Genomic DNA, 25,180 nt, shown 5'->3' with positions numbered 1-25,180 from the left:
TTGTCCTCTGTCTCCACAAAAAGAGAGAAGTCTCTGCCTGAAATGTTACATTCTCCATGGCCAGAGTCCGGCCGGGTGGGAAGTCCTTACTGTGTCTGACTTGCGCCTCTCTTGCTGTAGCACTCTGCTTACTTGCAGTGAGGCTCTGGACACCCCAGCTGGGTGAAATTTCCCAGGTTTGATGATGAAGTTTTATTATTTATGAATTAGGCACAGTAAGAGATAAACAATAACGACTAATAAAAATAGAACAATTATAACAATATACCGTAATAAAAGATGGGCAAATGGTCTCTTTCTCAAAATATCTTGCTGTATTGTACTCACCTACTTTCAGCTCCGGCAACTGAAGCCAAGGAAAGAGAAACCAAGGATAAGGTGGAGAACTATCCTATTAGCATTGAAAAGCTCTTAGGTTTGCAATCCTGGAATAGAGCTTTGGGACCACTCTGGAGAGGCCAAACACAGAAAAGGCAGGCCTTTCCGAAGCACTTGAAAAGCACTTCCCATCTGTGCAAGACGAGTGGCACGGAGGTTCCAGGCGCGCCCCATGCGCTGGGGATGTGGGGTGTCACTGGCCCAGGTCCCCCGCGCCGGAGGAGACGCACCTTTGGTCAAAGTGAGCTTCCAGGTCGTGCAGTCGCTGAAGGCGCGCTGATGATCGGCCTCGGCGCGCGCCTCCAGGTCCTCCTGCTTGTCCTCCAGCTGCAGCTGCCGCCGCAGGCTGGTATGCTTAGCCGACACTTTCGAGGAGTAGGTCATCTTCTCATGCACTCGCATCGTCTTCTGCTGCTGCCGCTCCTGGGGGCGTCGGGCCAAGTCGGGCGGGGCCCAGGCTCCCCACCCGCGTCCAGGCCTCCCCGCGTGGTTCCCTACTCCTAGGGACGCGCGGACCTGAGGCCGGGGACGCGGGTTTGCGCGCCAGCGCGGGAGAATGCCTGCGGAGCTGCGCCGCACGCCGGGACGCGGTGGCCTGAACACGGCTGCCCCGGGCTGAGAGCCAAGCAGGCAGGGCAGCTGTTGGGGAGGCCATTTGCCCCCGAGAAGGGCGCCAGTCAGGGTCCCCAGGTGAAACACAGGCTGCCCAGTCAGATGAGCACTCCAGACCCACAGAAGGGACAGGCTCACTCCGAAATCCACATTTAAGTGAGAGCGGTATATTTTGATGACCAACCCAGGGGCAGGGAACCTAGAGGCTCTGGGGTTCCCGAAGACTACGACTGTGTAGTGGGTGTAGCCTAGCTGGAAGGTCACCGTTGGTGGCCATCTCCACCTGCTCTCCACCCCACTTCAGCTCCTGTGCAGCCTGGGGGTGGCTTCGAGCCAGCCCTCCCTTGGGAGAAAACCTTCGGAGGAGCGGGAAGGCAGGACTCACCTCCCCACACCCCCACCCAGCCCCGCGTCCCTCTTGCTGTCCTGTTCTCACAGTGGGGACATCCCCTGCCAACTCCACAACCCCTCCCACTTTTCTGCACCGGCCCAGGAGTCTCTTCACCTAGACTTTCTAGAGTCACTTCTGTTTCCTGCTGGGACCTACCAGGTACACAAACGGCATCTAAGAACCCAGGCAAATGGGTCCAGCCTGAGGCCCCTGGAGTGCACGTCCCCATCACTGCAGTCAGGAAAATGTCACCTACTAGATCCTCAGGGTACAAGGTGGCCTTTAGAAGACATTGGGCAGCTGACTGAGGGCAGGGCCAGAGTGAGGGGGACCCTGTCGGGAGGGGGAGGTTGTGAGTGGTGGATGCTGGGTGGGGGAGGGTATAAGTGGGGGAGCCTGCCAGGTAGGGGAGGTTGTGAGTGGGGGACCCTGCTGGGTGGGGGAGGGTTTGAGTGGGGGACCCTGTTGGGTGGGGGAGGGTATGGTTTGGTGACCCTGTTGGGTGGGTGAGGTTGGGGTTTGGTGACCCGGTTGGGTGGGTGAAGATGGCGTTTGGTGACCCTGTTGGGTATGGTGGAGAGAGTGTGTTGGGTGAGACTCTTAGTGGAAGGAGGGGGGAGGCCTCGAGCTAAGTGTAGGGCTTGAGTGTAGAGGAAAACCGAATGCCTCACTGGAGAAGATACAGTAGAGTGGCCAAGGCGTGGGTCAGAGTGTCTCTGGGTCTCAGCCAGTCTAAGGACCACAGCCCACAGGCCCAGCCCTGGTCTCTGATGCGGAGGCCTGGGCAGGGCTGAAGCCTGTGCATCTCCACCCATGCCCTGCAGAGGCCACTGTAGCTGTTGCTGCCTTGGGAACCACGGCTGTGAGTAATCTCAGAGATGCTGAGCCCTGAGTCGGGGAGGCGGATAGGGGCCGTGGGGCAGCCCAGGTGCGACCCTGGGAAGGCTGCCATGCCTGGCACATGGGGCAGGGCTGGGTGCCCAAGGTAGCAAGAGTGGGCTGTCCCCACTCAGGGCTTACAGCTCTCAGGGCTGGGAAAGCAAGAGGACAGGCTGGGGTGAAGATGGGGCAAGAGTGGGGTAGGTGCTGGCCCAGGGACCCTAGGCACCTGGGGGAGCATGTGTGTGCATGGGCAACTCTGTGTGCAGATCTGACCTGCAGGAGTCCAGCCAGAGGGAGGGCATAAGGCCTGAGCAGTAGGGGGTGCCTGTGGGATGAGAGAGGGCCTGTGAGGGCTGAGCTGGGCCTTGGAGGACCCGGAGAGTGTCAGGAGAGGATGGCGTTTCATGCAGGCGGCAGTGGAAGTGGCGGCGAGGTGGCTGAGGCTGTTGCCACGGCAGCCCAAGAAGTCTATCTGACCAAGACCCAAGAAGAGTGGTGACAGACAGGGGAAGATGGGTGGGATGCTGTGAGTCCTGAGAGCCAGGTAAGGTTTCCAGCTGATTTTGTAGGAAGTGGTGAGCCATTGACTATTCTGGAATGAGAAGGACCTGAGGAAAGTGCTCCTCTGAGAAGGGCAATGTGGCCACTCCAGGAAGCAATGGGAGCAGGGAAGCTCCCGGAGGTGCTGGCGTCTGTCCTGGATACTCACGGAGAGAGCCTTATTCCGCTCCTGATCTCTGAGCAAGAAGAAATCCACATCCCCAGATAAGTGGAAAGGATTCGCTGAAGGGTGAGGACCATGTTCTGGAAAGGGAGACACCTCGCTGGAAAGGGGAGCCAGCTCTTCCAGGCGGTGGTCTCTGTCTCTGGGGCCCCACTGCCTTCCCAGCCCAGCACGGAAAAGCATGAGTGAGTGGGAAGGTTCCCCTGGATCCAGCTGTGCCTAAAGTCCAACCCTGGACCTTCCACCTCCATCAAGGCACCTCTGTAGTTTAACCTGGTTCAAGTTCGGCTTCTGTCCCTGGCCCCTGAAAGAGAGCTCGTGAGCACAGCCTTGTCTCACACATCTGCCCTCAGTCATCCCTCACTGCAGGCCTCTGGAGTCTCCCTTATGGAAAAGGGAGGCCGAGCCTGCTGTTTGTCAGTGATGGGCCTGGTGATCAGGGTCTGCTGACACTGAACTCATGGCCCTTGCTGTGGGCCTCCAGGTGAACTTGCATCTGTCTTTTCAGGCCTCTCCAGTCCTCCCACGGAAGGCCAAGAACAAAGTGCTTCAGGCCTGGGGAGGGACCAGAGGCCCAGAGAGGGGCTTGTGAAGGTTTGCTTTGCAGGGTGGCCTCTTGTCCCACTCCTAATTCTACACACTGACTACAATTCAGAGACGGAGCTGATGCCAGCGGCCTGCCTGTGAGCCTCAAGCAGCCAAGAAGTCAGGTGGAGAGGGTAAACTGAGCACATGGCTGCCTTCCCCACCAGCCCAACCCCAACCCGCCAGAAATGTTAGAAAATAAAAACTCTAGGACAGCTCTGGAAGACAGGGAGGGTGACTCTGGTGTCACAGAAGTTCTGGGAGAGGGCAGGCAGGTGGGATGGGGTAAGGAGGTGCAGCCTGGCACAGCTGCAGGGACAAGGCCATGGAGGGCAGTGTGAGGCTCCAAGGCTCTGGGTGGCAGACACTGGGATACAAGCAGCTGGTGGAAGAACTGCTAGGCACCCGCTTCACCTCCCCAGTCTGCACTCGCTCTCCCTTCTGCTTCTGTCCAGCAACTCAACCAGGGCAGAGGTGTTTGCCCTCAATTAGGAACCGTGGGACCTGGTGCTTGATCAGAGGGGCAGAGAAGTAAAATTCTTTATGCTCCCAAACTGGTGATGAACACGCATGGGCGGCCCATCCCATGTCCCCATCACAAAAGCAAATGGATAGCTAGCAAGCACCCAGCACTTGCCATGGGCCAGACTGGGGACTTCCTGTGATTTAATGTTCCTGACCGCCCAAGGAGATGATAATCATGGTTACTCCCATTTTACCTGTGAGGAACTGAGGCTCAGAGCAGTCAGATACTCTGCCAAGGTCCCATAGCTGTAAGTAGCCATGGGGAGACTGGCTTAAGAAGTCAGACACTGCACCTTCAGTCCGGTGACTTGGGAATGGTCAGAATTCATGTGAAGATGATTGATGTGTTTAGGTGAAGATGAGCCCACCAAAAATGGCAGTCATTTGAGGCTAATCATTCCAAAAATGCAGAGTTGGTTGAATATTTTTAAGCCAATCAATGTAATACCTTCCATTAACAGAATAAAGAAGGAAATGATGATATAATCATTTCAAGAGATGCAGTAAAATTATTTGATAAAATTCAAAGCTTATTTTTGAATAAAACTCTTAGCAACTAGGAATAGAAGGGAACCGCCCAATCTGATAAACGGTATTATGCTTTGGCTGAGTAACAGCCCCCAAAGATGCCCGTGCCCTAATCCCCAAACCTGTGATAGTGTCACCTTCTATGGCAAAAGGGCCTTTGCAGATGTGATTGAGCTAAGGATCCTGAGGTGGGGAAATTGTCCCGGCATATCCAGGTGGGCCCAGTGTAACCACGGGGGTCCTTGTAATTGGGAGGCAGGGAGGTTGGGGCAGAACGAGGAGTGCAGGAAGAGAAGCCAAGGTGGAGTGATGTGATAGAAACACACAGAAATAAATAATCTGCTCTTGAATGACATCAAGAGTTCATCAAGGGTTAAGTAAATCAAAATGGAAATTTAAAAATTCTTTGAATTGAATGATAATGATGAGATAAGTTATCAAAACCTCCAGGACACAGAAAAGCAGTCCCAAGAGGAAAGTTCATAGTGTTAAATGCCTGCATCAGAAAGTCTGAGAGAGCACAAACTGACAACCTCATGTCACACCTCAAGGAACTAGCCAAACAAGAACAAACTAAATCCAAACCCAGCAGAAGAAAAGAAATAGCAAGTATCAGAGCAGAACTAAATGAAATTGAAACAAAAGAAATACTAAGGATAAATGAAACAAAAACCTGGTTCTTTGAAAAAATAAAATCTGTTTAGACCACTCACAAGATTAACCAAGAGAAGAAGAGAGAAGATCCAAATAAACTCAATTAGAAATGAAACTGGAGATATTCATCCACCACCACAGAAATACAAAAGATCATTTGAGACTACTACGAACACGTATGTGCACAAACAGAAAACCTAGAGGAAACTGATAAATTCCTGGAAACATACAACTCTCCTAGATTAAATCAGGAAGAAATGGAAACCCTGAATAGACCAATAACAAGTAGCGAGATTGAATCCATAATTTAAAAATTGCCAACAAAAAAAAGCCCAAAAGCAGATGGATTCACAGCTGAATTCTACCAGACATTCAAAGAAGAATTGGTACGAATCCTATTAAAACTATTCCAAAATATTGAGAAAGAAGAGATCCTCATAGAATGAAACCAGTATCACCCTGATACCAAAACCAGGAAAGGATACGACAAAAAAAAAACAACAACAACAACAACAAAAACTACAGACCAATTTCCCTGACGAACATAGATGCAAAAATCCTCAACAAAACATTAGCTAACTGAATCCAACAGCACATCAGAAAGATAATTCATCGTGATCAAGTGGGTTCCATCCCAGGGATGCAGGGATGGTTCAGCATACACAAGTCAATATATGAGATACATCACATAAACAGAATTAAAAACAAAAACCATATGATCATATCAAAAGATGCAGAAAAAGCATTCGACAATATTCAGCACCCCTTTATGATAAAAACTCTCAACAAACTGTGCCGCTACATTCAAAGACAGAGTGAGAGGCTTGAGCCAAGTGATGTGGGCAGCCACCTCTAAAGGCTGGAAAAGGCGGGAAGATGGATTTTTCTCCCAGCCTCTAGGAGGAAGGCAGCCCTGCCAATGTTTTGATTTAGTCCTATAGGACTTCTGACTTCCAGAACTGTAAGATGAGCTATTTGTGCTGTTCTAAGCCTTTGAGTTTGTGGTGATTTGTCACAGCAGCAATAGGAAATAAATACAGATATCTACAAGAAATCTGCAGATGAGATACTGAATGTCCCTCCACCCATGTAGGATCAGACCAGGAGCAAGGCAAGGATGCCTGCTCTTTACATTGCTATTCTGCATTAAAATGAGAGTTCTCACTGGGAGAGTGATTCAAGAAAAAGAAATAAAAAGGCTGGACATGGTGGCTCATGCCTGGAATGCCAGCACTTTGGGAGGCTGAGTCAGAGGATCACTTGAACCCAGGAGGTCGAGGCTGCAGTGAGCCGAGATGGCACCACTGCACTCCAGTCTGGGTGACAGAGTGAGACCCTGTTTCAAAAGAAAAAAAGGAAAGGCAGAAAAGGTATAGGGATCACAAAGGAAGAGAAAATAATGCCATTCAAGGTGACATGATTGTATAGTAGAAAACCCAAAGGAATCTACAAATGAAATGGTTATGATTAGGTCAATTAAGATGTGGTTTGTAGATCTTATTGTGAAAGTAAAACAAAAAGTTGTAGAAGACACAATCAGAGGATATCATCACCTTGGGGGTCACCAAAGAGTTTTAAAATAAGACCAAAAAAGCCATAATGAAGAAACGATTGAGCTGCATAAAACTGAACTACACTAAAATTAGGAACTTTTTTTTTTTTTTTTTTTGAGATGGTGTCTCGCTCTTTTGCCCAGACTGGAGTGCAGTAGCACGATCTTGGCTCACTGCAACCTCCATCTCCTGGGTTCAAGCAATTCTTCTGTCTCAGCCTCCCGAGTAGCTGGGGCTACAGGCACCCAACACCATGCCCAGCTAATTTTTATACTTTTAGTAGAGACGAGGTTTCATCATATTGTTCAGGCTGGTCTCGAACTCCTGATCTCAGGTAATCCACCCGCCTTGGCCTCCCAAAGTGCTGGGATTACAGGGCTGAGCCACTGTGCCCAGCCAGGAACTTTTTATTGGTGCCTTTTAGTACCACTCAGAGAGTGCACGCAGTCCCAGGAGTGGGAGAAGATATCCGTCATATTCAGAACTAGCAAATGACTTCTATCCAGTAAAGAGCTCCGAGAAATCATTAAAATAAACAGGCAATGCAACAGACAAGTGGGCAGAAGATGGAAACAGGTATGTCCCAACACAGAATCATTAAATGGCTCAGAACTATATGAAAAGGCAATTGCCCTCCTGGGTTACCAGGAAATATGAGATACTAACATATACCCAGAGGACAAAGTCATATTAAAAGGATCGATGGTGTACCAAGTTGGAGAGGACACAGAGCAACTGGAAGTCGTATGCCTGTTGGTGGGACTGTGAATTGGCACAGTCCCTCTGGAAAACTTCATTTATCCACTAAAGTTAAACACACGACCAGCAATTCCACTCTTGGGTGTGTACCCAGGAGGCGCAAGTGCTTATGTCCCCAAAGTGACATGTACAAGACTTCATAGCAGTATTATTTGTAAAAACTGGGAACAACCCAAGTGTTCACCAGCAATGGAAAGAATAAATGGTTGGCATATGCACAGAAGGGACTCTGGCTAGGTGCAGCAAAGTGGATGCCTCTCCCAAATGGGATATTGAGCAAAAACTGAAAGGATAGAGAGTGTGGGATTCCATTTACAGGAGGCTGGAGAGGACAGCCAGTGGTTTGGTGGGGATAGCTGAAGAGTGGCTGTCTCTGGGGGACGGATAATTTCTGGGGAGATGGAAATGGTCTAGATCTTCATAGGGTGGAGGAAACACATTGTACACATTTGTCAAAACTCATAAACTGGGCCAAGTGCAGTGGCTCACGCCTGTAATCCCAGCAGTTTGGGAGGCCGAGGCTGAAGCACTGATTGAGCCCAGGAGTTCAAGACCAGCCAAAGCAATATGGTGCAACCCTGTCTCTACAAAAAATACAAAAATGAGCCAGGTGTGGTGGTGTGCACCTGTTGTCCCAGCTACCCGGCAGGCTGAAGCAGGAGGATCGCTTAAACCCAGGAGGTTGAGGCTGCAGTGAGCTGTGATCGAACCACTGCACCCCAGCCTGGGTGACAGTGTGAGACCCTGTCTCAAAAAAGGAAAGGGATAGATGGGTGATTGGGTGAATGGCTGCCGTGATAGTTTGTGCAGAGGGTCAGGCGCTCACCCCCAGGACTCTCTCCCTCCCATGCCTCTGCACCCACAGCAGATGCGGGTGCTGCCTCTGCCCATGAGAAGAGCCTCATGACCAAGGGGAGCCGGGATCTAGTCAAGCACCTGGGGCTAATGTCCAAAGGCAGGAAGGATGGGCACAGAGAAGCAGTCCCAGTGCCAGCATCAGGAAGCAGACACACAAATGCAGAATGGGGACACTGGGGCTTGCTGCGGGAGAGGTGACACCACTGCTCAACAACTCAAAGGCCAGGGAATGATGGGATGGGCCAGGGAGGGGGCTGCTAGATTCACAGAGACTGAAGGAGCTCAGGTCTTCTTTGAATCCTGATTAGAAGGAATCTTCTACGGAAGATGTTCCTGAGATAACTAGGCCAGTCTGACCATGGGTTGGGCTGGTTCACTTTGTCAGGTCTGGTGATGGTGCTTGGGTTTGTATGGAAACACCCCTATTGTTGAGAAGTGCACGCTGAAGTGGATGAAATGACATGTCTGGATTTTACTTTAAAATGTCCTGGCAAAGAAAAAGAGAGAAAGGACAGAGGAAGTAAATGGGCACACTTGAGTCAGTGGCAGAACCCGGTGGTGGGCCTGTGAGACTCTTGGCTCCAATCTCTACATCTGGACATGTTTAAATTTTCATTTTATAATTTCATAATAATAAAAGAGAGGAAATACGGTGGGGAGAGGGGCGGGAGCCTGGGCTGTGGAGCACAGGCTGGGAGAAATGCTCACATCTGCAGACCTCTGCAGAAGGACAAGACTGGTCTGTTAGCCCAAGGGCAGAGCAGGAGACAGCAGGGAGTCCAGAGAAGGGAGGTCGGAGCCACAGTGCAGGTGGCAGCAATGCCCTGTGCAGGGCTACCAGGGTGAGGCACATGCAGCTAGCTAGCTACCTGCCCTCCTTCCTCCTAGCGGTGGCAGCAGTGTGCCCTCCTTGTAGATCCTGATGGCCATATGGCAAATTTAGCTGCTGGAATGTGGGAAGACATTGCTGCTTGGGACTTTTGGGAAAAATCCTTTCCCCTAGAAGGCTAAGTTGGCTGGAGGGTAGTTTTGCCCTTCCCTTTGTTACTTTTCTCTGCCTGGAATCAGATGTGCTGAGGCTGGAGCTGCAGCAGCCATTTTGTGAGCATGAGACACTCTTGTGGTTGAAAGCCCTAATTCCTTTCTGGTGGAGCAGAGAGACTTGGGGACCTGATCACCTGAGTGATTTTATGGAACTGCTGTTAGTGGAGCCTCAAGAAAGTCTGCATTTCGTCCCACATTTCTCATTAGCAGAGGGAGCAATAAATCCTACTTTGTTTACGTGCCTGTTATTTCAAGTCTCTGTAACCCAGTTCCTAATGGAAAGAGAAGCATTTCCTTCTGCCCTTAGCTCTAGAGACCTGGTCTGAGGGGATCTGGGGGCAGAGGGAGAGTTGCCTCCTGCCAACTTGGACTTTAGCCTCCCACCTTGAAGGTTATCTTCGTTTTTTCTTGCCTGTTTCTTTGGGTTCTCTTCAGTGCTTGAGGAAGAGCTGATGTTCATGGATTCCAGGCTGTTCTCTGAGGAGACACAAAAGTGAGGGCCGCAGCAGTGACTCCCCTGGCCCATGAGAACTGTGAACACAGCCTGAGGCGGGGAATGTTTCAGACACACAAGGGCTCAACCTCAGCTCCCTCCCTTGTGAGACTGAGGGCTCTACATCCCAGAGATCACACTGACTTTGCTGGGAAGTTGTGAGAATTGTGCAAGAAAATAGCCTGAGAAGTCCCTAGCACCTGTGCCTGGTGCACGGATGTTTTGTGCCTCCCCTTTCCCATCCTTCAGTGTGTTCCTTAAGAGTAGCAGTGCAAGGCTGTTTTATAGATGGACATACCGGGACCCAGGGAGGACAAGGACCCCAAGCCTCTGACCCTGGCCTGGCCAGTGCCTTGTCTCCCAGGGGCTTCCTACTGGACTTGGATGGAGGCCCCTAAGACCCCATCTCCTTAGGGAGCTCCCACCCCTATCCCACTGTGAGGAGTGGCCGTTCTGACCAAGCTGGAAAACTGGGGTTGTGCTGCCTGGAAGCTAGAGCCATTTTCTCCCCAAGGCCAGCAAGTCTCCTTCCCGCCCGGGGTGGGCTCCCCAGCACCCTGTTTCTTCAGGTGGCTACTCAGGTGTTACTGCTGGGTCTCCAATGCGTTGCAGTTCTCTTCAGCTGATACCCACAGGGAAGGAGGCATGTGGCCCAACGCTTCCTCCACTCCCACCCAGGAATCCTTTGTAGCTCAGAGATCCTGGTCGGTGCCTGAGGGGCAGGGGCTGCCAGAACGTGGTCTCTGGTGGGCTGCTCAGGGTGCCAGTCCTCCTGGGGCGGGATAGGGGAGGGGCTGTGTGGTCCCGGAGTGAAACAGTGAGCAGGAAGACAGGGCTTCTCATGAGGTGGGGCTATGATTCCAAGGCCCGGGCTCTGAGCAGATGGTCATGGGGTGAGGGAAGAGTGAGGAAGATGGCGGGAGTCTTGTGGGACAGGCGGGAAGGCCAGGCCTGGCTGGGCTGAAACTCAGAGGCCTTCAGGGCTACACAGAATCCATAATGTATAGTCGGGGAGGCAGAGGCGGTCGGGAGAGGTGAGGCTGGGGAGAACTCAGGGGCTCGGTTGCTGAACCATGATTGTCCTCTAACTATCTTAGTAGGCATGTGGTTACATTTCCAGATAGAATTTAATTAACCATATCACATAAATCAGAAGATACCACTGTTATTTAAATAGACCAAAACCCAAACCACACAAACCAAAACCCTATTAGAAATGAAAAAGCAATGGATCTGGATGTGGTCCCAGTTACTAGGGAGGCTGAGGGGGGAGGATCCTTTGAGCCCAGGAGGTCAAGGCTGCAGTGAACCATGATCGCGCCACTGCACTCCAGCATGGGTGACAGGGTGAGACCCTGTCTCTAAAACAAGAAAGAATGAAAGAGCAATGCACATACATAGCACATATTTCAAACAACACAGGTTTGACGTATTGATATGATGAAAGAGCCTCACCTGAAGCTCTTGCTACCTATATACATTTTATTTATTTATTTATTTTGAGATGGCGTCTTGCTCTGTTGTCCAGACTGGAGTGCAGTAGCACGATCTTGGCTCACTGCAATCTCCACCTCCTAGGTTCAAGCGATTCTCCTGCCTCAGCCTCCCAAGTAGCTGGGACTACAGGTGTGCACTACCACGCCCAGCTTATTTTTGTATTTTTTGTAGAGATGGGGTTTCACTGTGTTGGCCGGGCTGGTCTCGAACTCCTGACCTCAGGTGATCCACCCGCCTTGGCCTCCCAAAGTGCTGGGATTATAGGTGTGAGCCACCGTGCCAGGCCAAGATTTTTGCAGCTCTGACTGGAAGTATTTTATGCACACATACACTTACATGCCCTTGGTTTTTCACTAAAAAACTCACCTGCTTACACACAAAAACAGAAATGAACCTTAAGGACATTACACTTAGCAAAACAAGCTAGCCCCAAAGGACAAATACTGTATGCTGCCACTCACAGGAGGTCCCTAGAGCATTCAGAAACTAAGTAGAACAGTGGTCACCAGGGCTAGGGGAGGGGGAATGGGGAGCTAGTGTTCAGTGGGGACGGAGGTTCAGTTTGGGGATGAGAAGAGTTCTGAGATGGTGGTGATGGTCGCACAGCAATGTGAATGTGCTTAATGCCACCGAACCATACATTTAAATATAGTTAAGATGGTCAATTTTATGTGTATTTCATCAAAATTTTAAGACTTGAAAGAAAGTTCATCTGTGACCGGGCGTGGTGGCTCACGCCTGTAATCCCAGCAGGGAGGCTGAGGTGGGTGGATCACGAGGTCAGGAGATCGAGACCATCCTGGCCAACATGGTGAAACCACATCTCTACTAAAAATACAAAAATTAACCAGGCAGTGGTGGTGTGCTCCTGTAGTCCCAGCTCACTGGGAGGCTGAGGCAGGAGAATCGCTTGAACCCAGGAGGTGGAGGTTGCAGTGAGCTGAGATTGCGTCACTACACTCCAGCCTGGGTGACAGAGCAAGACTCCGTTTCAAAAACAAAACAAAACAAAACAAAAAGCCAGGCGCGGTGGCTCATGCCTGTAATCCTAGCACTTTGGGAAGCCAAGGCAGGTGGATCACGAGGTCAGGAGTTCGAGACTAGCCTGACCAACATGGTGAAACCCCTTCTCTACTAAAAATACAAAAATTAGCCAGGCGTGGTGGTACGTGCCTATAATCCCAGCTACTTGGGAGGCTGAGGCAGGAGAATCACTTAAATCTGGGAGGCAGAGGTTGCAGTCAGCTGAGATCGTGCCACTGCACTCCAGCTTGGGTGACAGAGCAAGGCTCCATTTCAAAAAAAAAAAAAAAAAAGGAAGTTCATCTGTTCACGCACAAGTCTCATCCATACTTAGCTGAGTCCTTTGGAGGACCCTGGGGTTTTTTTTCAATCATCTTTTGCAATTTCCACATTTCTGTAATGGTTACTCTTATAAAATAAAATTTCAGAATGCTCTAGATTTATTAAGCCAAGGAGGAAGTTAAGCCCTGGCACCTGATGTACGTAACCTGTTTGCAGTTCTGCTTCTTAGGGAGTAACCCTCCTCTGGAGGTTGCAGTGAGTTTAGATTGCACCCACTGCACTCCAGCCTGGGCGAGAGAGCGAGACTCCATCTCAGAAAAAAAACTCATTTTCCCTGCTCTGTGAATGACCGGGAGAGACTGGACACCAGAACTCCTGCTTCCAATCACTAGACTTTGTTACCGATTAACTGCCTCTTTATTGTCCCATACCTAATTCAGAGCAGATGGCACCCAGGACCCCATGACAGTTGCATCTTCAGTGTGGAATGATAAATATACCTGTCCAGAGAGAAAAGGACCCCTTAGCGAGTCAGATCCTTGTAATGTGCAGGCAGCCTTCCATAGAAGGATGCTGAAATTCTGCTAAAGTTCCCAAAGCTTTGTCTAGATAAACAATCTCAAACTTCTACACTTTGGAACATGGACTTTCATTCTCTGGATCTCTGATTACTGGTTGGCCTGTCCTCAACTTCATGCTTGGAGAAACTCTAAACCTGATTCTGACTCTTTTAGTTATTTTAGCTTGATACTCTTCCATCACCAACTTTAGTGGGACAGCTTTCCCTACACTGGAAACTGTCACTCTAACAGGTCACAAAGGGCATCTCAGTTTTCATCTGCATTTCTTAATTAGGAAGAAACTGTGTGTCTTTTTGGATGTTAATTATCCATCTTCTTGCCTCATTCTGTTAGTATCCTTTGCCCATTTCTCTACTGAAATGTTCTAGTTTCTAGATGATTCTTGAGAACCTTCATCTATTATATTGATGGACACTGGCTCATTTGTCAGAGCTGCTGAAAATAATTCTCCTTCAGGCAATTTGACTTTATCATTCATATTCCTTGTATGAAAATTTAACTTTCACTTAATGAAATGCTTTGGGGTTTAGTGTCTTGTTTAGAAAGGCATTCTGCCGCTGAAGTTTAAATATTTTTTAGAAAAAAAATATTGTGTTTTCTTCTAGTATTTTAACATGATTAAATTTTTTAACTTAAAAAGTCTTTATTAAAATGTAAGTCTACTTTTATAATAATTCAGGAGAGATAGGAAAAGAATGAACTGGGTATGAAATATTCTCATAAAAAAGGATACAATAGGCCAGGTGTGGTGGTTCACGCCTGTAATCCCAGCACTTTGGGAGGTCAAGGAAGGTGGATCACTTGAGGCCAGGAGTCCAACAACAGCCTGGCCAATATGGCGAAACCCTGTCTGTACTAAAAATACAATAATTAGCCAGGCATGATGGTGCACCTGTAATCCCAGCTACTCTGGAGGCTGAGGTGGGAAGATCACTTGAACCCGGGAGGTGGAGATTGCAGTGAGCCGAGATTGCAATACTGCATTCCAGCCTGGGTGATAGAGTGAGACCCTGTCTCAAAAAAAAAAAAAAAAAAAAAAAAAAAAAAGTTAAAATACACTCAACTGGGCGCTGCACTCATGTGACATGAGTTCCAAACATCCTCTATCCATCAGAGTCTTTTGGGCTGTGTCCCGGGCCATTCTCTCTCCTTTCCTCCTGGATGCCTCACCAGTGCCCATGGCTTCAGTTCCAGCCCCAGCGGATTTGCTGATGCCCTCACGTTTCCGCCTACTCTCCTGACCCCTGGGCCTCCATCCAACGCAGCCTCTTCAGAGTCTCGGCTGGAAGTTTCTCACAGGACACTGACACCTACACATCGCCAACTGAGCTCCTGGCCTTCCGCCTCCTGCGAAACCTGCTCCACCCCTGGCCTTGGCCATCTCAGCAAACAGCACTGTGATGCACAGGTGTCACAGAGGAGACAAGGCATCCCCGACACCCTCTTCTCCCTCATTCCACACCCAGTCAGTCATCAGATCCCACAGACTCTATCTCCTGAGGAGCACTGGATCTATCCATCCCTGCCACCTGCACCCTCACCATCATCCTATTTGCTAATTCTCTGTGATTGCCCCCACCTGGACTCCCCACAGCAAGTCTGGACTGCACCCCCAACCACCGACCCCCCAGGCCGTAACTCCTGGAGGGCAGGCATATTAACCATGCCTTTTACCTTCCCATTTAGATGCTTTGACCTCTGGGGCCTTCCTGAGCCTAGAGGACCTACTCTTCCCTCCCCTCCGCCTTGGATTAGCCAGTCCCTGGAGATAGAAAATGACTTGCCCAGAGCACACCTTTCAAATGCAAACCACCCAATCCAGAGCCCACACCCCAGCCAGAGCCTCTGTCAGTCTCTCACTCTCAGGACCACTGATTCCTGACCTATCCCCCCAGAGCCAGGACCAGACAACCAAGGGCAGCCCTGTGCCCCAGAACCCCGAAACTATTCTAGCAAATCAGTCCTACACATGCTCACTCACCTCACCGTTCCTTCTTGTGATTCCACAGTGGAGGCTCCTGTCCACATCCCCCTCTCCCTCGGCTTCCTGGCTGGCCCTGCAGCTTCCCCCGCACAGCCCTATGTGGTGCACCCCCTTCTGTCCTAGGGATCTGTGAGTAAGCAGCCATCTCTCCAGTGACAGTCATCTCCTGCTCTGTTGGCCTCACCACACTGAGCAATAATAAAACCTGTGTTTTAAACCAGAAGGAGCCATGTTTGTCCCATCCCTCACCACCCCCAGGACTGGGTTAGTGATGGTGCCAGACAGTGGCCAGGCCTCCTCGGAGTGGCGTCTGCCTGGCCACAGCTGTGGGTGCTTTCTCAGGGTCAGGTGTGGCTGGGGATGCCGCCCTGAAGGAGGTTCCATGCCTGCCTTCCTGAAGTCCACATTCTGGACCGGCAACGAGCAAATAAAATAAAGAGAAGTGAGAGAGATTCCAGTAGCTGGGGCAACCAGGGAGCCCACGGAGGAGGCATCTTGGGAGCAGAGCCCCAAGGGGAGTGTGGTGACAGCGTGGGGTCATGGAGGCAAAGCCTGCAGGCAGAGATGAAGAGGAGCCACTGGGGCCAGCATGGCTGGCAGGGTGTGAGCCTGGGGAGCACAGGGATGAGGCCCTTGGGAGCTACAGAAGGGCCAGGGTTTGGCAGGGATGTTCCCCACAGAATTGGGCCACGTCTCCTCCCCACTCACAGGTCAGTGTCCTCCCCTGCAGCTGGGCACACCCACACCTCCCTCCAACCCCTCCTCCTCCCACCTGCTGCTCCCTCTCCTGGGACACTCTCTCTGTGCTGCCCGTCCCCATCATTCACAATCTCTGCTCAAATGTCACCTCCTCCAGGAAGCCTTCCTGATCTCCCTGTCTAAATGCTCCCCACCACAATCACTGAATCAGCCTCCTATTTCAGCACTGCTGGGAACCATCCTGTCTATTTAGTTGTTTACTTCACTTATTTAACACATTTTAAGAACACATTTTTTGATTGCAGTAACATACATACTATATATATATATATAATATATATATAAATACGATTTGCCATTTTATGCCATTAAAACTTTTTTAGTGTGGTAGAATATATATAACGTAAAACTTGCTATTTTAATTATTTTTAAGTGTACAACTCGATAGCATTAATTACATTCACAATGTTGTACAACCACCACCAATATCTATTTCAAAAACTTTTCATCACCCCAAACTGAAACTCTGTGTGCATTAAACAACTCCCCATCCTCCCCTCCCCGGCCCCGGTGGCCACCATTCCACCTTCTGTGTCTATGACTCTGACTGCTCCACTAACTTATATGAGTGGAATCATACAGTATTTGTCTTTTTGTGTTTGGCTAATTTCACCAGCATAAGGTTTCCCAGCTCATTTGCGTTGTAGCATGTATCAGAATTCCCTTCCTTTTTGAGGCTGAATAGCACTCCACTGCATGGATGGACCACATGTTCTGTATCTGTTCCTCCATTGATGGATACTCAGGTGGCTTTCACAAATTGGCTATTGTGAATAACACTGCTGTGAACATGCGTGTGCTAATATCTGAGTTCCCGCTTTCTGTTCTTTTAGGTACCTATCTAGAAGTAGAATGGCTGGATCATATGTTAATACTGTTTAACTTTTTGAGGAACTGCCTATTTTTCTTTTCTTTTTTTTTTTTTTTTTTGAGATGGAGTCCCACTCTGTTGCCCAGGCTGGAGTGCAGTCGTGCGATCTTGGCTCACTGCAAGCTCCACCTCCTGGGTTCACGCCATTCTCCTGCCTCAGCCTCCTGAGTAGCTGGGACTACAGGCGCCCACCACCACGCCCAGCTATTTTTTGTATTTTTAGTAGAGACAGGGTTTCACCGTGTTAGCCAGGATGGTCTCGATCTCCTGACCTCGTGATCCGCCTGCCTCGACCTCCCAAAGTGCTGGGATTACAGGCATGAGCCACTGCGCCAGGTTGGAACTGCCTATTTTTCTCAGTGGCTGAACCATTTTACACTTTCACCAACAATGTACAAGGGTTTCATTTTCCCCACATCCTCACCAACACCTGTTATTTTTGTTTTTATTTTTTGATAGTAGCCATCCTAATGGGTGTGAGGTGGTATCTCATTTTGGTTTTTATTTGCATTCCCTTAATGACTGATGATGTTGAGTATCTTTTCTCCTACTTGTAGGTCATTTGCATATCGTCTTTTGAGAATTATCTATCCAAGTCCTTTGCCCAGTTTTGAATTGGGTTGTTTGCTTTTTGTTGTTGTTGTTGAGTGTTAGCGTTTCTTTCTATATTCTTGATATCAATCATTTGTCAAAGATTTCTAAATGTGAGCTAATGTCAGATAAAAGTCTAGCTCTCACAAGAGTGGAGGGGGTGGGGAAGGACAGCCCTTGACCAACAGGGGCGGGAGGTTGCTTTAGCCCATGGAGTTGGAACAACGGCCAGCCGCTGAGCCGGCCCCTCAGAAGCAGGCCATGGTCAGCAATCAAACACAGCCCAATTTTTGGAGGACAAGATCCTTATTTCCCACCCTGGCACCAGGAAGCTGTACCAGGAACACAGGCCACCTTCTCCCTGCTGCCTGCTGCAGGCTGGAGGCTAGTACAGCTGCCCCAGGAAATGCTAAAAATTCACTAAAATGTCCCAGCCTCCTCACCAAGATCTTCCCTGCAAGCTGCAAACATTTCACTAAACTCCAGAGTTTCAGAAGAGTTGCTTCTGATAATTCACGCCAGCACAATTGTTTCAGGGGAGGGATTCCCGGAGCTTCCTACTCTGCCATGACGTCACCCCTGTTGTCAATGAGTGGCTTCATTTATGGGCTGTTCATTGCTGGTGAACAGAGACAAACTGGTTTTTCTGTGTTGGTCTTGTAACCCGCAACTTTGCTGAGTTCATTCATTTGCTCTAGTAACTTTCTTGTGGATTCTTTGAGATTTTCTATATATAGGATTGTGTCATCTGTGAATAGTTTTACTTCTTCCTTTTCAATCTGGGTCTTTTACTTCTTTTTTTCTTTTTCTTGCCTAATGACCCTGGCTAGAACTTCTAGCGCAATGTTGAACAGCGGTGGTGAAGGTGGGCATCACTGTTTTGCTCCTGATCTTAGAGGGAGAGCTTGTAGGCTAACAGGTTTTGACTGAGGCCTGTGATGTGCCAGGCTCTGGGAGGACAAATGCCCCTGCTGGATGGGAGCAAGACAGTAAGCAACACAAGTGAGGAAGGGTCAAGAGGCCAGAGGGTGGAATGTGCCGCTGAGAAAATGAAACAGGGAACAGCAATGAGGGATGTAGGGCAGGCGGGGCACCGCGTTTTACCTTGTTTAGGCACAGCTCCCTGTGGAGCTGACATCTAAGTGAGCTCCTGTGGGGCGTGAGGGAGGGAGTCCCAGGGAAATCGGGGAGAAGGGCATTCCCTGTGGAGGACACAGCAGTGCCAAGACACTGAGTGGGAGTGAACCAGGCCTGGCCTGGCCAGGGCTGCAGGAATGGATGGAGCCAGTGAAGTTGAGAGCTGTTTGTTGCACTCTCCTAAATGCTCAGAGAGTAGGCACCTCCATCTCATGGCACTCTGTGCCCCAGCCCAGCACAGTGCCTGACACATGGTAGGTGCTCCATGAATATTAGTGAAGTAACTGTGGGTCCCTGAGTGGCCTGATGTGGGCTGCATGTGTGGATGGCCCACTCTGCCCACGAGGCCACCAGGCCAGGCTTCGGATGTCCCAAGATGAAGGTTAGATTACTGAAGACCATGTTTCTCCACACTGCCAAATTAAACTCCTGCCTCCAGCCCTTCGCATCCCTCATAGCCAGAACTGGCAGGGGGAAGGCCTGGCCATCTGTGGTTTAACAACCTCTCTAGAACCCATGCCCTTCCTGAATGCTCCCATTGTGGGGGACGTGGACTTGAGAAGCAGCAGTGAGAGCCTGCAGGGCATCCTGGCCTGACGCGCGCAAGTACATGGCTCCTTCAGCATGGGCAAGCCTCTCCCAACCTGCTCCTCCTGGAGTCTTGTACCTGGAGCCTGGTGTCTTGGGAAATATATTTGGCCGCTCAAGGAACAAACTCTCCACACCCACGGTGAGGCTCAGGCAGGGTTCTGGCCCAGAGGGACCTACTGCAGTCCCCTCTCCTGGAATTGGCCCCGCACTGTGCTGGGTGCTGAGGTTACAGGGCCAGAGATCTGGGCACTCCTGCAGCCCTCACCACTGCCCGCCCTGACGGGCAGGCCTGTGGTCCACTCTGGTTTTTCCTGACTCTTCAGCCTGGCCAAGGTTTCCATCAGGTGCCATCCGTCCTGTGTTTCAGGGAAGAGGCCTTGCTCAAGGTCTCAAGGGAGGCTGTGGCCAAACCAGCCCCTCTGCCGAGGCTTAGGGAACAGCGTTCTCATCACAAAAGTCATAAAGCTAGACACTGAGCAGTCTCCCTCTTAAATTCTTCCCGTCATCTGGGCAGAGGCCAATAGTTCTCCCGGGCCACAGGCCCTTCCCAATTGGCCCATGCTGGCCTCCTGCCTCTCTCTTGAACATGCCACACCCACTCCCACCTCAGGGCCTTTGGGCCTGGCTGGCCACCTAGAATGGCCTTTCCCCACTTGGCCTCCAGGCCCCTGCCCTGGGCCCTCTGGTTGAGGTTGGGGTCCTATCTGCACTTGGCTCAGCATCCCCAGACCTCTCACTCTAGGTGGCTCAGTGTCATTTTGGCCCCTACCTTTGTCCAAGCTCCTGCAGCTGACCCCAGGACACAGAGCTCAGCAGTCCTCTTGACTGAAGCCCCTGGCCAGGTCCCCTGCCCACCTTGCCCATGCCAACCTCCCTGACCCACCTAACTCTGAGACCCCCGGCCCTGGGTGCCAATCCTGGCTCTGCCTGTCTGGCCTGGTTTTCTCACAAATGCACAGGCCCTCAATCAATCTCAAGGAATTACCAATGCCAAAGGGTCATAGAGTACCCCAACTAGGAACTCCCCCTCATACCAATAAACAAATCAATATAGTTTACACGTCCTTCAGCTGTCTTGTGGTAGCATCATTATCTGCATTGTTTTATGGGCATATTGAGAGTTAATTTGTTATCTATAAACATTTCAAAGCCATCTTTGTTTTTAAACCCTATCCTAGCCCTTCTTCATTTTAAAATTTACTCTGGAGCAAAAAGAACGAGAGAGCGTGTGCACACATAAGTGTAATGGTGGGGGTCACTGTTTATAGCAGCACACTTTCTGAAACAAGCTAATCACCCATATGAACAGAGAATTGGTTAATAAATTATGATACAGCCATACTGAAAGATTACTATTCTGCTCAAAAGCACAAAAAGTGTAAGGGAATTCTTGATGTATTGATAAGGAACAGTCTCCACAATGTATGGGTTAATTAAAAAAATCAAGGTGCAGACAGGGTTTTCATTGTGTGATCTCCGTGTAAGAAAAGAACAAACCTCATCTACACACATTTGCCTGTGTGTACACTGAGCTGGTAGCCTAGAAGAGACAGGTGACAGTGGCCATCTCTAAGGAGGGAGCACTGTATGCTTTGACAGGGTGGGAGGGGCTTTTCACAATGAGGGGCTTTTAACACACTTTTGCATTTTGAACCACGGAATACGATGCCTGGTCAAAACCAAATTAAATTCCAATAAAAAAGCTGAAGGGCCCCAGGTGGGCCTGGGCAGCCTCCCTCAGCGTCGCCCTGTGTGAGATCTTGGCAAATGCATGCAATTCCACTAGGGCAGGCATGTTTCATCCAGGGCCTAGCGCCAGCTGACCGCCTCCTTGGAGCCCAGCCTAGCATTTTTGGTCAGAGGGGTGCTGAGAGAAGCTCACCTTCATGGTGACACCTTCCTCATGGTCTGTTGTGGGTTGAATCGTGTCATCCCAATTCATATGTTGAAGTCTCAACCCCCACTGTCTCAGAATGTGACCTTGTTTGGAAATAAGGTCTTTGCAGCTGTAATTCACTAAGCTGAGGCCATTCTGGAGTGGGGTGGGCCTCCAATCCAATGTGATGGGGTCCCTATGAAACGGGGAAATTTGGACACAGACACACACAGGCAGAATTCCACATGGGCAGGAAGGCTGAGATGGGAGTGATGCTTCTACAAGCCAAAGAGCACCAAGGATTGCCTGCAAAGCTCCGGAAACCAGGAGAGAGGCCCGGAATGGGTTCTCGCTCAGAGCCCTTGGAGGGACCTAGCCTTGTGGACAACTTGTTCTCAGACATCCAGCCCCCAGAGCTTGAGAAAACAAATGTCTGTGGCTCCAGCCCCCCAGTTTGTGGTGGTGCTTTGTTACAGCAGCTGCAGGGAACTCATATGCATTGTTTCAAGGGAAGTGGGCAGATCTATGACTCCTGCCTAGTGTTTGGTTTAGAGCCACCTTAACCTATGAGGGAGCTGGACAGGCTCCGAGGCTGCCCCTGACCTCTGAGAGTGCCCACCCTGGCCCAGTACTCACTGTCATTGGTCATGTTCTTGGAGACTATAGTGGACAGTATCTCAGACATCTTGGCTGAGGCCCAAGAGGTTGATGCAAGGCTTCTCCTCTTCTAAAGGAGATCCTCACCTGAGGAATGACACAGTGCTTGAGCCTGGTGGTCCCCAAGCCCAGAGCTTCCTTCCCCCTGGGTGGCTGACAGCCACCAACATTTGCTGAGGGCTCACCTTGTGGGGACACCTGCCTGCTCCCTGCCTCTCCCACCCGAGGGTCTACTCTCACCTCCTGGACCTGGCTCTAGCTGCCTACTTTTTCTGTGCTTAGAACACATCAATCTTGGCCTCAAGCCTTTGCATTTTCGGCCTCCTTGGCCAAAAAATATTCTGCCATACCCAGCTGGGGGTGGTGGGCTTCCCTCTCTTCAATTCCGAGCTCAAATGTCACCTCTTTAGAGAGACCTCTCACCATCCCATCCAAAGTGGTTTCTTCCTCCCCACCCTCGTGTGGCCTTTATTTTCTTCTCTGCAATTCCCACTATCTGATTATCACTTTAAAAATCCATTTGTTGTCTATTTCCCCCTAAAATGTGAGCTCCATGAGAACAGGGGGTCTTTTCTGCTCATCCAAGCTCCTGACATACCCTTGGCACTTCTTAACTTCATCCATTGAATGAATTTTCATTTTTGCAGGGGAGGAAGCAGAGATTCAGCGAGGTGTCCAAAGTCACAGTCAGGAAGGGCTGCCTCTGGAAAGGGCCCCCACTCTAGGCTTGTGCCATTCCTGCCGCTTTCCTGCTACAGCCCCCTATTGGGTGAGCCTGGGGTTCGCAGGGTAGCCTCCTAACACCCGCGCTCTGCCAGGCCCCGAGCCACACAGCAAGGTGTACAGGGATGGTAGGACTGATGGGGTGGATGGTAGATGGGTGTGTTTCAAGCAAGTGGCATGCGAGCAGGGAGCCTTGGAAGGCGCCTTGCAAGTCCGCTCCCGGCCACGCGCGCCCCTCGGGCCCTGGTTTCGCACCCCTGCCGCCGCCCCCACGCGCCCTCACGGACCCCGCGCGCCCACTCTCCCCCGACCGCGCGCGCACCCACCGGCCCCGACTGCCCCGGCTCGCTCCGAAGTCTCCGCGCTGCAGTTCTCAGCTCCAGGAGCAGGGCTCTTGGGTTTACGTCTCCAAGGCAACCATTCTTCAGGCTGGCTGTGACGCCACAAAGGCCGCGGAGGCTGGGCGCATGAGGGCTGGGCCTGCGGGCCGCGGGACAGGGAGGGCGCGGGGCCGGGCTGCCGGGTCCGAGCTCTGGGCACGATGTCCTCCCTGACGCCGCCAGGACAGCGCCTGGCCCAGGCCTGGGCCTGGTGAACGCGGGTTTCTTCCTCTGAGGTTCATCACTCCGCGCTTGGGTTGGCTCCCTTCTTTCATTCTGATTGGTTTATTCGCCACCTGCCAAGCACTGAAGAGGGCGTGCAGGATGGCTGCTTTTGGAGCAAAAATAGCCCTGGTTCTTTCCTGAGGAGGGATCGCACTTTCTAGAGGGGCGGTTCTCAAAGTATGGTCTCAGGACTAGCAGCATCAAAAATGCTAGGAACTCATTAGAAAAGCAAGTTTTCAATCCTCGCCCCAGAATCAGAAACTCGGGGTGGAGCCCAGCAATGTGTGTCCTGACAAGTCCACGCGCGACCCCAGTGCTGGCTAGGGTTGCAAAGCCACTGCTCTACGGAGCAAGCGAGATCCATCATAGTGGGACAAGCAAGAGGATGAGGCCATGCAGACCAGGGCAAGTTTTGAGCGTCCAGATCCACCAGCTGCTTGAAGCCAGGGGCACCAGGATGTCTGGTACCCCAACTCAGGGATCCTGTCTCCCCACAAAAAGCAGCAGCAGGAGACCCCTCTGAGTTCTGAACAATATTCCTAGATTTTCCCAGTATCTATGGGGATTGAGAGATTGACAAAGGCTGCTTGAAGCTGAAAGCACAGTCAGTGACTCATCTTTTCAGGGACATTTAGGGGCTTCTGGGGGGAATCTGGAGCAGTCTGCAGCCCAGCAATGTAGTCCCAGTGAGGATCCCAGCTGTGCCAGGCTCTGCCTAAGGCCGGTGTAGTGGGTGGGAAGACCACACCCACAACAGGAACTCCATTGGAGCTAGGGGTGGGAGTGAGGAGGAGCTCCCAAGATGGAAGGAGCAGGGATCCCTGAATCTTCGCTGGTAGAATAGTGTCCCAACTTGCAACATCCACAGTGGGCTTTGCACAAGGGAGGAAGAACGTTGTATTGTGTTAAGCCACATATGTGATTTGTGCATGTGCACATGTGTGTACGTGTAGTGTGTGCATGTGTGCACGGGTGTGTTACAGCTGCTATTGTCAAATATGCTGAAAGACAAGTGGTCCCTTTACCCTTAGGAGAGAGGCTCCTTACACTGACATTCAAAGTCCTCCATGACCCAGCCCCAGCCTACTTCTGCAGCCTTATCTCCCTACGAACCATCAAAGCAGAACAAAAAGCTGTGCCTCCGATTTAGGTTTCAGCAAACCACAAGAAGCACTTCATAAACTGGTGACTCAAGTAGAAAAGCGAGTGTTTTTGAAATGGTTTATCTAAATACAAGGTGCTCTAATGAGGCTTTTAGGAAGCTAGAACATAAGTGACCCAGAGAGAACAAAGGTACCCAGGCTCCTGCCCATTCATTGTCGTCAACAGATCAGTTTATGAACTGTCATGAATCTCCCCATGAACCTTACAGAGTGTTTTCTATGTGCCAGGTACTGTTCCACGCACTTGACACCAATCCCCCCATTTCACCTGCATGATCACCCTGCCTTTGCATGAGTTGCCGGTGTGGACAGAGCAGGGACACAGTGAGGCAGCGGATTCCGGCTCTGCTCTTCCCTAGAACACACTGCCTCTCACCAGGAATCATCCTTTCATTTTATGCAGTTATCCCAGACAGTGATGCACGAGCTTTGGGGAAAAAACCCCACAAGTCCAAAGGTGTACTTCATAATAAAGGCAAGTTCTCTAGTCAGTTTGTGTGTTCTGGCCTTTGTTTTTGCTCTTGGTAGCTTACAAGGTTAGAAAGAAAACCACCTAGAAAACAGGACATGATTTGGAACTTTTAGTCTTAGCCTAACAGGTCTAACTAGAAATACCATTTGCTGATTAAAAGCTAATTTTTAAAATCAGATGAGTGATTGGTGGAGCGATGGTGGCTGGCTGGCTGTGTGGTGAATCGTAGTGGCCTGTGAGCTGTCCAGCCCAGGCAGTGGGCATGTGGGTGTCTGCTTCAAAATCCTTGCAACATTTCTGTATGTTTGAAGCTTGAAAATGTTCATAATCAAACATTTTGGGAAAAGCTAACAATCTTCTTAAAGGAGAAATTCATATTTCT

At 50.4% G+C, this 25,180-nt stretch overlaps 1 protein-coding gene across 5 annotated transcripts in view; it reads right to left on the bottom strand.

Annotated features, from left to right (window-relative positions):
• CFAP100 (cilia and flagella associated protein 100) overlaps positions 1 to 24,810 on the bottom strand; it is a 43,960-nt gene extending 19,150 nt beyond the window's left edge. The window contains exons 1-6 of one of the 5 annotated variants that reach the window (XM_054480788.1): positions 22,885 to 22,928; positions 22,434 to 22,538; positions 21,815 to 21,922; positions 9,878 to 9,970; positions 2,973 to 3,067; positions 609 to 801 (exon numbers count right to left, since the gene is read on the bottom strand). In XM_054480788.1, the coding sequence (XP_054336763.1) occupies positions 609 to 801; positions 2,973 to 3,067; positions 9,878 to 9,970; positions 21,815 to 21,863 (430 nt within the window). In that variant the 5' untranslated portion in view covers positions 21,864 to 21,922; positions 22,434 to 22,538; positions 22,885 to 22,928. Of the gene's footprint in view, positions 1 to 608; positions 802 to 2,972; positions 3,068 to 9,877; positions 9,971 to 13,219; positions 13,289 to 21,814; positions 21,924 to 22,433; positions 22,853 to 22,880 lie in introns of those variants that run through there. The other 4 variants (XM_054480787.1, XM_054480789.1, XM_054480790.1 and 1 more) reach the window with 4 other exon arrangements.
• Positions 24,811 to 25,180: the final 370 nt, after the last annotated feature.

Source organism: Pongo pygmaeus, chromosome 2 (assembly GCF_028885625.2).
Source record: "Pongo pygmaeus isolate AG05252 chromosome 2, NHGRI_mPonPyg2-v2.0_pri, whole genome shotgun sequence".
Lineage (NCBI taxonomy): Eukaryota > Metazoa > Chordata > Mammalia > Primates > Hominidae > Pongo > Pongo pygmaeus.
Note: the sequence above shows the minus strand (reverse complement) of the source record. Positions and strands in the feature narration are given on the sequence as shown.